At 40.3% G+C, this 12827-nt stretch overlaps 1 protein-coding gene across 4 annotated transcripts in view; it reads right to left on the bottom strand.

Annotated features, from left to right (window-relative positions):
• The window catches only part of CPNE4 (copine 4), a 505087-nt gene that overhangs the window by 15208 nt on the left and 477052 nt on the right, over positions 1 to 12827 (bottom strand). For all 4 annotated transcript variants that reach the window (XM_021934867.2, XM_021934870.2, XM_021934868.2 and 1 more), the window contains exons 13-14: positions 10067 to 10118; positions 7580 to 7713 (exon numbers count right to left, since the gene is read on the bottom strand). In XM_021934867.2, coding sequence (XP_021790559.1) covers positions 7580 to 7713; positions 10067 to 10118 — 186 coding nt within the window. The remainder of the gene's footprint in view (positions 1 to 7579; positions 7714 to 10066; positions 10119 to 12827) is intronic.

Genomic DNA, 12827 nt, shown 5'->3' with positions numbered 1-12827 from the left:
ACAGAACCAAAGACAAAAACCACATGATTATCTCAATAGATGCAGAAAAGGCCTTTGACAAAATTCAACAGCCCTTCATGTTAAAAACGCTCAATAAATTCGGTATTGATGGAATGTATCTCAAAATCATAAGAGCTATTTATGACAAACCCACAGCCAATATCATACTGAATGGGCAAAAACTGGAAGCATTGCCTTTGAAAACTGGCACAAGACAGGGATGCCCTCTCTTACCACTCCTATTCAACATAGTATTGGAAGTTCTGGCTAGGGCAATCAGGCAAGAGAAAGAAATCAAGGGTATTCAGTTAGGAAAAGAAGAAGTCAAATTGTCCCTGTTTCTAGATGACATGATTGTATATTGAGAAAACCCCATTGTCTCAGCCCAAAATATCCTTAAGCTGATAAGCAACTTCAGCAAAGTCTCAGGATACAAAATCGATGTATAAAAATCACAAGCATTCTTATACACCAGTAACAGACAAACAGAGAGCCAAATCATGAATGAACTCCCATTCACAATAGCTTCAAAGAGAATAAAACACCGAGGAATCCAACCTACAAGGGATGTAAAGGACCTCTTCAAGGAGAACTACAAACCACTGCTCAGTGAAATAAAAGAGGACACAAACAAATGGAAGAACATACCATGCTCATGGATAGGAAGAATCAATATTGTGAAAACGGCCATACTGCCCAAGGTAATTTATAGATTCAATGCCAACCCCATTAAGCTACCAATGACTTTCTTCACAGAATTGGAAAAAACTGCTTTAAAGTTCATGTGGAACCAAAAAAGACCCCACATTGCCAAGACAAACCTGAGCCAAAAGAACAAAGCTGGAGGCATCACGCTACCTGACTTCAAACTATACTACAAGGCTACAGTAACCAAAACAGCATGGTACTGGTACTAAAACAGAGATATAGATCAATGGAACAGAACAGAGCCCTCAGAAATAATACCACACATCTACAGCCATCTGATCTTTGACAAACCTGATAAAAACAAGAAATGGGGAAAGGATTCCCTATTTAATAAGTGGTGCTGGGAAAATTGGGTAGCCATAAGTAGAAAGCTGAAACTGGATCCTTTCCTTACTCCTTATACGAAAATTAATTCAAGATGGACTAGAGACTTAAATGTTAGACCTAAAACCATAAAATCCCTAGAAGAAAACCTGGGGCATACCATTCAGGACATAGGCATAGGCAAGGACTTCATGTCTAAAACACCAAAAGCAACGGCAGCAAAAGCCAAAATCAACAAATGGGAACTAATTAAACTAAAGAGCTTCTGCACAGCAAAAGAAACTACCATCAGAGTGAACAGGCAACCTACAGAATGGGAGAAAATTTTTGCAATCTACTCATCTGACAAAGGGCTAATATTCAGAACCTATAAAGAACTCAATCAAATTTTACAAGAAAAAACCAAACAACCCCATCAAAAAGTGGGCAAAGGATATGAAGAGATATTTCTCAAAAGAAGACATTCATACAGCCAACAAACACATGAAAAAATGCTCATCATCACTCACCATCAGAGAAAAGCAAATCAAAACCACAATGAGATACCATCTCACACCAGTTAGAATGGCAATCATTAAAAAAATCAGGAAACAACAGGTGCTGGAGAGGATGTGGAGAAATAGGAACACTTTTACACTGTTGCTGGGACTGTAAACTAGTTCAACCATTGTGGAAAACAGTGTGGCGATTCCTCAAGGATCTAGAACCAGAAATACCATTTGACCCAGCCATCCCATTACTGGGGATATACCCAAAGGATTTTAAGTCGTGCTGCTATAAAGACACATGCACACATATGTTTATTGCGGCACTATTCACAATAGTAAAGACTTGGAATCAACCCAAATGTCCATCAGTGACAGACTGGATTAAGAAAATGTGGCACATATACACCATGGAATACTATGCAGCCATAAAAAAGGATGAGTTTGTGTCCTTCGTAGGGACATGGATGCAGCTGGAAACCATCATTCTCAGCAAACTATTGCAAGAACCGAAAACTAGACACCACACGTTCTCACTCATAGGTGGGAATTGAACAATGAGATCACTTGGACATAGGAAGGGGAGCATCACACACCGGGTCCTATTGTGGGGAGGGGGTAGGGGGGTGGGATAGCATTAGGAGATATACCTAATGTAAATGATGAGTTAATGGGTGCAGCACACCAACATGGCACATGTATATATATGTAACAAAGCTGCACGTTGTGCACATGTACCCTAGAACTTAAAGTATAAAAAAAAAAAAAAAGAAATAAAACAACCTGATAGTCATACTACCACATTGAAAAACTTTAGAGTCATAATGCAGAGGTCAGGAAACTATTTTCCGTCAAGGGACATTAATAAGTATTTTAGGCTTTGTAGACCATAATGGTCTCTGTCACAACTACCCAACACTGCCACTGTAGTGTGAAAACAGCCATAGACAATATTTAAGATGAATGGGAGAGGCTGTGTTCCAATAATATTTTATTTATGGACACTGATTTTTAATGTCACAAAATTTTCATATGTCACAAAATATAAATACTATTCTACTTTTGATTTTTTCAACAATTAAAAAATCTAAAAACCATTCTCAGCTTGCAAGCCATTGAAAAACAGTTTAGTTTAGTTATAGTTTATTGACTGCTGATCTAAACTAGTGGTTCTTAACCTGTCTCTGTGGACTACTGCAAGATTTCAGGCAGTCTGTAAACTTGAGGTAAATTACATTTTTATTTTCACGGATTTCTAATAAAATTTATCATTTTTTCACTATAAGTATAATGAACAAATCAAATTAATATTAGTTTTACTTGTGGCTCAGTTATTAATTAAAAAACAGATATTTTCCTGTTATATTACAGTACCTACATATATTTCAATGTATCATTTATGTTTAACACAACTTAGAAATTACAGAATTATTAGACTAACAGCTGGTTTTCATAATTTAATATATAAAGAAGCATTTTATTACTATATTTATGATGTCTCTATCTTCCTTTTAAAAAATATTTTGCTAACCGCATTTCAATATAATTGGTTTACTTTATAATATGGGTCTTATGTTGTACATTTAAGAACACTTCTGGCTGGGCGCGGTGGCTCACACCTGTAATCCCAGCACTTTGGGAGGCCGAGGTGGGCGGATCACGAGGTCAGGAGATCGAGACCATCTTGGCCAACATGGTAAAACCCAGTCTCTACTAAAAATACAAAAATTAGCTGGGCGTGGTGGCGCATGCCTGTACTCCCAGCTACTCGGGAGGCTGAGGCAGGAGAATTGCTTGAACTAGGGAGTCGGAGCTTGCAGTGAGCCGAGATCCTGCCACTGCACTCCAGCCTGACAACAGAGCAAGACTTCGTCTCAAAAAACAAAACAAAACAACACACACACACACCCCCCCCCCACAAAAAACCACTTCTGAGAAGGGATCTATGAACTTTACCAGCTGCTAAAGGGGTTTGTGGAACAAAAAGTTTAAGAATTGCTGGCCTGCAGAGATTGTCAGGATTCTGGAATCTGATCCTGCCAGGTTTAATCTAGCTGAAGGCACCAGGCTGTAGACTGCAGGATCAAAACCTGATGGAAATTTCTGATAAAGCAAATAACAGTTCCTTCTAAAGTCACACTGGGAAAATGCTCATGGATGAAATATTACAGTCTTTGAATCTACTTGAGGTCCTGTTTAGATAAAGAGGGGCATTTTTTTTTTTACCTAGAAGAGTTCCACAAAATCAAGGGGAAAATCCTATAGCAACAGACTCCCTGGCACAGCTTGCCGAAGATGTTCAAATTTATGACCCTCAGAGATAACAAGGGACTCTGGACCACAGACTTTTCAAAGAACAGGAGAAACCTCTGGGGAAAAGCATATGTTCTTGATCTATAGGGGTAATTTATATGGGGATGTGTGGGTTGGATGCTTCTTGTATTTGGTCCCATTTAATGACCTGTCCTTTCATTGCAGATCCAGCTATCCCTGAGGGAGTGAGTGATGGCCAAAAACTCATGCTGTTCTATATCAGCCTGAAATCCAGACCTACATTAGTTCTGTTCTCATTTTAGCCATATGAGTCCTGGTACCCCAGAGGGGATGAGATCATCCAATTTTTAACCTGGGCCCCGGGGAGCCCTTAGGGATGCCTTGGATGCTCTTGAGGATAAAGGAGTTAAAGAGAATGGATACGTTTCTGACACTACTCCTTAGACCAAATTTGGTAAGAATAGTGTATTTTTTAAAGTCTATTTTATATGTTAGGTTTCTAAGCAAGTTATCGTTTGAAGAATTGGTTCTGGTGCTGAAAAAAGAGGTTAAAAAATAAAATAAAATACTGGTCACATCCAAACCTTATTCCTAAATCTTGCATCTATGAAGGTTCAAATTTGCTCCAAGACTTCTGTGGTAGGAAAGAGATGCATTAGGGGAAGCCTTGCAGGGTCCATGCACTGGTGGAGATGTTGGTCTATAATCCTGAGAAGTGTTGGTGGTTGACCAGGTGCAACAGCTCACACCTGTAACCCCAGAACATTGGGAGGCTAAAGAAGGAGGATTGTTTGAGCCCAGGAGTTTGAGACCAGCCTGGGCAACATAGCCAAACCCCATCTCCACAAAAAATACAAAAATTAGCTGGGCATGGTGGCACATGCCTTTAGCCCCAGCTATTTGGGAGGCTGCGGCCAGAGGGTTGCTTGAGCCCAGAAGGTTCAAAGCTGCAGTGAGCCATGATTGTGCCACTGCACTTCAGCTTGGGTGATAGAGCAAAACCCTGTCTCAAAAAAAAAAAAAAAAATTAATAGTGTTCGTGGTTTCTGAAAAGAAGAGGAAAGATGAGCAGAGAGCAGTCAGGATTTTCTTAGCTTTCACACCTGGAAAAGACTTGGCTTGGATTAAATCCTCAGCATCTCTGCTGGACAAGATCTCAGCTTACAGAGAGTCTCTGCCCAGCGTAAAGGCTAATATAACCACAGTTGTACATATTCACTATTCTAAAGTAATTATTTGAAGTAACACACTCTTAGCTCCCCAGGGTCTCCAGTCCTTTTCATAGTCAAATCACTGGTTAGTGACTTCAAGAACATGATGTAGTGAACAGAGGAGATGAGAGAACATGCAGCACAGATCAGGCCCATTTGTTTCTTATGGTTAGCTATGGGTCACCTGATGGATGTTGGGTAGGAGATTGGAACTGTGGTCAACTATGTAAATAAACGGACAAGGAAAAATTATTAGTCTAAAACAAAATTTTGCTTCAAACTATTCCTATTCCCTTGTAGGAACTGCTCATGTCACCCAATGACCCAAGCCCGGAGTAGCTGAAGATGATAATGACATGTAGGGAAGGGCCAGTGGACTGAACCAAAGGCATGCAGTGACTGTTGTTCTCTCTAGGGACCTTGGGAATTCAGACCTTTTCAAGTAGGAGAGACTTCAAATTATAATGGAAACCGGAACACTACATTTTCTGGCATATAAGATGTGCAATATTTAAGATACACATCAATTTTACAAATGAAAATGTAAAGTGCTTTTCATCATATACATATGAAAAATAGAGTGGTTTTATATGCATTCTTTAAATAAGTATATATTAAGCATGTACTGTGTGCAGGCATTGTTTTGTGTACTAGGGATACTAGTGAACAAGTCTTACTGTAGAGCTTCCATATGAAAGTAGACAGACATAAAATAGACAAGTTAGTAGATGCACCTAAAGTATTTCAGATGGTGATGAGTACTAAGAAGAAAAGTAAAGCTGAGACATGGTGTGGGTGGGCGGGTTGGCTATTTTAGATAAGGTAACCAGGGGGAACTTTCAGAGGGGTTGAGAGTTGAGCAGAGATGTTAACATAGTCAGTGAATGGATCATATGGAGGTTTGGGTGAGAGAAACCCTGGCAGGGGAACAGTAAGTGAAAAGGTCTGGAGGTGGGAATATATTTGGTGTGTTTGTGGAACAGCAAGAAGGTCAGTGTGGCTGAAATTTAGGGAGCAAAAGAGATAGTGATAACAATTAAGATCAGAGAGGTAGGCAGAGATTAGATCCTATAGTATCTTCTAAGCCACATCAGGGAATTTAGATTTTACTCCAAGTATCATGAAAAGTATTAGAGAATTTAGAACAAAGGAATGATGCAATACTAATTTTATATATATATATATATATTTTTTTTTTTTTTTGAGATGGAGCCTCTGTCGCCCAGGCTGGAGTGCGCGAACTCGGCTCACTGCAAGCTCTCCCTCCCAGGTTCACGCCAGTCTCCTGTCTCAGCCTCCCGAGTAACTGGGACTACAGGCACCCTCCACACCTGGAAAATTACCCACGCCTGGCTAATTTTCATATTTTTAGTAGAGACAGGGTTTCACCATGTTAGCCAGGATGGTCTCGATCTGACCTCGTGATCTGCCCACCTCGGCCTCCCAAAGTGCTGGGATTACAGGCGTGAGCCACTGCACCTGGCCAATACTAATTATATTTTTAAAGGATCAATCTGGTTTCTGCATGGAGCGTAGATTATAAGTGGGAAAAAGTTGAGGACAGTAGCTAAAGGGTAAAGCGGAGTCAAGGGGGAGATTTTAACTTAACGCAGGAGATGTTATTGAATGAGCCCTTGTTAATGAGAATAAGTCTTCAGTACAATGGGAAGTACTGAAAGGAAAACAATAGTGAGAATATAACCACAGAGTCAAAGTTCCTGGATAATTCAGAGGAGATGTGCTCAAGTACACAAAAGAAGATGTTGACATGAGTTAGGAGCATGGTCCTCCATCTATTCTAACACAAAGGAAGGCTGAGAACATGCAGACAGTGCAAGAAGGTTAAATGAATTGATGTAAGACGATAAAGGAGTAGTATTTTTTAAAATAAAAACTCAGTACCCAGGATAAAATTACAGAGCAAACTTCAGACATTGGTAATATTCTACTAAATCTGGAAAAAAATCATAAAGCTAAAAAGACATGTATTAATGTTATTATTAAAATAAATACATAAGGTATTATGGTAATATATTTACTTCTAAAATATTAGGGGCAAAACTGAAACTGTATTCTTGGTTTGCATTTTTCTTAAGAAAACCAATAGAATGTGAAACCAATTTTTGCTGTGATGTTTAGCGCTGCACCGCTTTACCACCAGGAGGCAAAATCATTCATTGTTTTATTTCTGTGGTGCTTTGCTTCCATCTGTAGTATGGGTACCTTGAAAAGCAAGCTTATTTTTAAACTTTTCTTTTTTCTTTGCAAGGGCAGGAGGTGGATATGACATACTTCAGTGAGTATAGTAGCTTCCATTGTTGAGTCTCTCCTATGTTCAGACAATGTGGTAGACATTTGACATGTGTCATCTCCTAGCCTCACAACCCAGCAAAGATGGGGTGGATTATCCCCATGTTTCAGATGTCAAGACTGAGGATAGGAGGAGGTTAAGTCACTTGTCCAAATTCACACAGGTAGAAATGTTGGAATTTATTTTCAGAGTGAGATGGGTCTTATGGCCAATATCCAGGTAAGGAAGAGTAAACTCCCCTTAAAAGGCAAATACCCTCTCCTTACCGATGCCTCCTTGGTGTTAGTTTCCTCTGACGCTGACTTGGCAACCTTTTGGATGATGGGGGCAATGTTGGTGGGACCGTAAAGTTGGAGCTTAGGAAGACAGCTCTGATAGGCTTCCACAACTCCTTGAATTCCTGAGGTGAAATTGGCAAAGATCAACAGTTCCAGAGTCACTCCAACTATATTTATAGCCAAACACACGCAAAAGTGAAGCATTAAATTTCCCAAATAGTCCTTATCAACATCACATTTATGTTCTTAAGATAAAAAGGAATACCACATTGCTAGTGTTGCTTCCTCTTTCCCCACTGAAATCATTCTCCTCTTTGAAAACTGAAGTCAAAAGCAACCATTTTCACAAAATTTCCCTTATTATCGTACTTTATACATAAGATTTCATTCACTCCTCATAGCATAATGAAATAGATGCTATACCCATTTTATAGGTGAAGAAACATAGGCTTAGAGATGTTCAATGATCTACCCTGGGTCACATAGCAAGCGTGTTCAAGACTCATGATTTAAACCTGGGTCTGCCTGGCTCTAAGGACTGTGTTCTTAGCCACTAGCAAGCCAGCTTCAATGCTGCACTTGTTTCCACACAATCTTGTTGACTCTAGTAGATACTACCCGTGCCCTCTATAAGAGTCAGGAGTTCCCATGACCATCTCTCCATATATTATACTCTTTGTGGGCAGGAATCATGATTTACTTATTTTTTGTATTTCCCCAAAGAGCTTAAGGCAGTAATAAGCAAATGTAATGCTCACCAAGTGTGTGATGAATGAGCCAAGTGGCTGATATACTCATCTTCTGGGTGCTGAGTACAGATAAGTGATGGTTATCATCACGGACAACCCTTCATTTAAAGGGGGGCTTCCATCCTGAGGCCATATGAGCCCAGGAAATAGAAAAGGATGGGACTCTGCCAGGAGAGGCAGTCCTATCTATGCAGCTTCTCCTAGCACTTGATACATCTTGACTGCACATTTCATGTTATCATTCTGATCCCACAGCAATAATCTCGTTACAAATGATTTTTATTCAAATGGCTCCTCTTGTTGTCTGTGCCTGTGTGTCACTTGCCTTTCCCTATTTCTGCTCATCCTTCTATCTCTTTCTATTCTGAAACAGCACATTGGTCCTGTTATCCACACAATCCCCTCCTGAGATTGCTCTCCATAACCACCATGCACTGCCAAATAGCTCTTGGGTATTTCAGATGAGCAAGTCTGTTCTATTCTGCCCTACATACATGGTCCCAACCTCATTGACAATCCCGCACCCACTTGGCCCTGCCCCAAAGCCTATCACTCTAAAGACAGATGCCAAGTCATTTGGCAGTCTGGTTCTGAAATTAAGCGATGCTGAATAGAAGCTCCTTATCTTTTTTTTGGTTCTTGAGTTTTTGCCTAAGATAAGCAAGTTTGATTTCCTCTTGAAAAGTATCAGGCAGATGAATTCTAAGAGTATAAAACAGGTGAATACCAGGGTTTATATTTCATTCTGCTGTGGGGGAAACCACTCTTATGGTTTCATAATGGGGGTGGTTGGGGATGAGGAAAGTCTAAACCACAGAAAACTGAGGGTGAAGAATACATTAGTGGAAAAAATGGCAGAATGGAGATTGGGTCTTGGAGGTTACTATGTTCAGACTCAATGGTATTGATAACATATTCTTGGCCATTAACTGCTAGATGCCTTACACACTCTACTGGATCTGAATTAATCCTGATTTAGCCTCCTTCCTCCTTGACAAGAAGGAAGAGAGAGATATGGACATTTCTAGTGCAAAAATGTCTTATGATCTTCGTAGCAACATATGTACTTGGCTCTGTTACTTAGAAAACAGAAAAAAATCATTCTAGAACAAAATTTATTATAATTATCATCATGGTTTCAGTATCATTATTTTGTGAAATCATGTTGGAGAATTCTGGCTGGAAACAATGGAACATGAACCAGAACCTTTGAGCAGGCTTTCTCTGGCACAAAGCCATGATGCCGCTTGTTCAAACTCACTGAGGCCATGTCCTTGACTGATATGCCGAAAGTGGGAAATTATTTCCATGTTTCCCCGTCTCCTTATATCGGAACAGAGATGAAGTTGTAAAAAAAAAAAAAAAAAAAAAACACTTGATGAAAACTTGGAAAACAGAAAGAGAGACATTGTATCACTGCCTACCAGGTGAAGTTTCCTTTATTATTATTATTATTTTGGCCGGAGGAATCCCAGACTGGGATCAACATTACTACTGTAAACTCAAGACCTCTTCTGCATCTGTCTTTTCCAGTTCTTCTTTTCCTGCTCTGTTATCATGGCTTTCTCTTGCCTGTGGAGTAGCATGGTTTATGTGGATACAGAAAGCCTGCTTCTCTGCTATGGACAATCGTAACTAATATGCTACACCAGCAGAGAGAAACTAAAATGGGAAAGGTGCTAAGGGAAGGACTGTGACTCTGGTTTTCTTTCACATTGTGCTTTACCTGCACATTCCGGATTGTCTTCATTAAAGTTGATTGCAAAGTCATGAGAGACCTAGACACCAATTAAAATGTAAGAAACAGGAAGAAAGGAGAATTACAACTTTAATCCAGTAAGAAGGCACTGGGGTTTAGAGTTTGCAAACAAATGCCCATTACATTCATTATGTGTTGAGCAGCAGGAACCATTTCAAGCCTTTATACAATCAGTCTGAGATGGAGGGTGAATTCTAAGCTCCCTGTAGAGTTGAGGTGACAGGAAGATTTTCTAGAATCAGATAAATGCTGTCAGGAGGGGAGAATAAGACTTATAAAAAATCCAAGAAAAGATTTCAGAAAGATAACTTCAAATAGCTGCTAGATAGAACTGGCCACAGACTGGAGGCTTAGATTTGGCTGAGCTCCATTTGGACCCAGTGATTAAAACAAAAACAAAAACAAAAAAACTCAATAACCCAAGCTTCTGCTCAGGATGGTGATGGTTATAAAGGCTTCAGCTAAGCAGCTGACACTTAAGAATCATTAACGTGATATGTAGAACTACAGGGCAGGAGGATTTTCACATACCTACAGGTAAAACAGACTGCACTCTACTTTTGGAAACATAATAAAGTAATATACTTTGTAATCTTTCAACACAAATTCCTCTACCTGGCAGAACCTATGCACAAGGTCAAATAACATATTGTTTACTTTTTTCTTTCTGAAAACCTGATAAAACAAGATGGATGTTCTGGCGTCTGGACATTTTTATTGAATCATTTGGTATTTTATGGATAATTTCATTTCAAAGGATATTTCCAAGCTCTGACTCTTTTGGGTATCTATAAAATAGGTCACTTAAGATACCTCCTTTCTTAGTGGGAGGTGATTGGTGATGCTCTCGGCGCTTATCTCGTATTCCCTTGCTCTCAGCACTTCCGGGCAAGCCAGTTGACTTCCAGTCATCTTATTTGCTTTGTTTACTTTAAGTTTTTTTCCGGGCCTCCAGGGCCTGTCTTGCTTGCCCAAGTGACAGGCTAAAAGTGACCCTTGGGAGTAATCAGTAATTAACAGGAGATGATGTATACACACCCCAGCTCCCTTATCCCCTGGGGTCCATGTGAGCTGTACATTGCCTCCTGGGGTTCTTCAGCAGAGTTAAGCACCAGTTGCCAACAGCGGTAACTGACCTGATGATATACTCTACACTGACTTCCACTTCCCAACCTCTACTGTGGTTTCCTCCGCCTTTCAAATAAACTACTTGCATCCAAATCCTTTTCTCAAGATCTGTTTCTGAGAAAGTGGAAACTAAGACACAGGTGCTTGTGTTTCAGTTTCAATGCATACTCTGAGATTTTGTCCTAAGAAGTAAATTGTGGCAACCTTGTAAACTCTCTGGGGGGCACCTGAGCTACTCAAATCATCAGTGCTTGTCTGAGGAATGGCAGAAATTAGGCATGGAAAAGGGGTATTGAAATATATTTGGGGACCAGAAATGGGGAAATGTGAGAGATGCCCGTTGAGACAGGAAGAACCAGGGGATTTTGCTGACAGGAAGGATGGAGTTAGGGGATCAAGTGAACAAGAGAACTTCAGAAAAGAGCAAGAAGGGAACCAGAAAGACGTCATTTGTGAGAAAAAGGTATGGTGCATAGCTCTGTCCTCAGCCCTGTTGGGCCATCCTGAGGCTGGGAGAACACCTGGTGGGGATGTGGTGAAAACTCAAGAATCCCTGGGTAGTTGGGCTGATGGCTATTGAGCTCTTCAGCAGCTCTATGAAGAAAGTAGGCATTCACCTGTTTACATTCCAGATTTGAAGGGGCCTATATCTCCTCAGCTCCAGCTAATTCTTGTATAGGTCATCTTTTAATCTTAGTGTTGCCAGGCCTTTCAGGTTTTCAAGAGAAGACAGCAATCTGACATTTTATATGCAATTGCTGAATTCGTGTTTTAAAAGTGTGTCAAATATACACATTTGTGGCCTGAATAATGTCTACAGGCCACCAGTCGATAACTCTTGTTCTATATTCTTTCTCTCCACAAGCTCTATTTCTAATAAATGCTTCTAGAATTACGTAGCTATGCCCAGCAGGAAGGCCAGTGTGGAATACAAGGCAAAAAAGAAGGACAACAAGTCAGGGAGACATGCCATTCCACCCACTGTTCACTCCAGGAGCAACAGGGAGATTGATTTCCTCTTTCAAAAAGGATACGTAAGAGGAAAGTCCTTTATGTGATGGCTCTAGTGAGGGAGCAAATGTCAGCATCTACCTCCTGACCGGTGGCTCAGACACAGCCAGTAAAAGAGAAATTGAGGATTGGGCAATGTTGTTTGTACTTAGCTCAGACCTCAGAGGCACTGGTAAGGTGGAGGCTGGGGCAGGTACCCTGCTGTCTCTCCAAGGCCCTGCTCACCTAGTGGGCATGAGTTCTCTGTGGAGAATGTCCTACAGGAGCGTCTAGAATATCACGGTAGTGTCTCAGCCTCATCACGGTGCAAATTTATCTACACACAATCTTTGCCTTTTTTCAGTCATGAGAAATCATAAAAACCAAATAGGATTCCAATGTCTTCATAAGAACATTTCAACTTTCCAATTCTCTAAGTAATAATTGTTCTTTCTTCACAACTTCTCTGTGTCTCCCATACAAGACTTGGACTTGGAGACTTGGGATAAGGAAGCTTGTAGACTGCATTGTCATGGACTTTCCCAGCTGGCATTGCCAATATAATTCTATTTCCTAGGGGATATATGAATGGATAGGTTCTGAGCCCCTG

This window comes from Papio anubis, chromosome 2 (genome assembly GCF_008728515.1).
Source record: "Papio anubis isolate 15944 chromosome 2, Panubis1.0, whole genome shotgun sequence".
Classification (NCBI taxonomy): domain Eukaryota; kingdom Metazoa; phylum Chordata; class Mammalia; order Primates; family Cercopithecidae; genus Papio; species Papio anubis.
The sequence above is the reverse complement of the archived record's forward strand: the minus strand, read 5'-3'. Positions and strand labels throughout refer to the sequence as shown.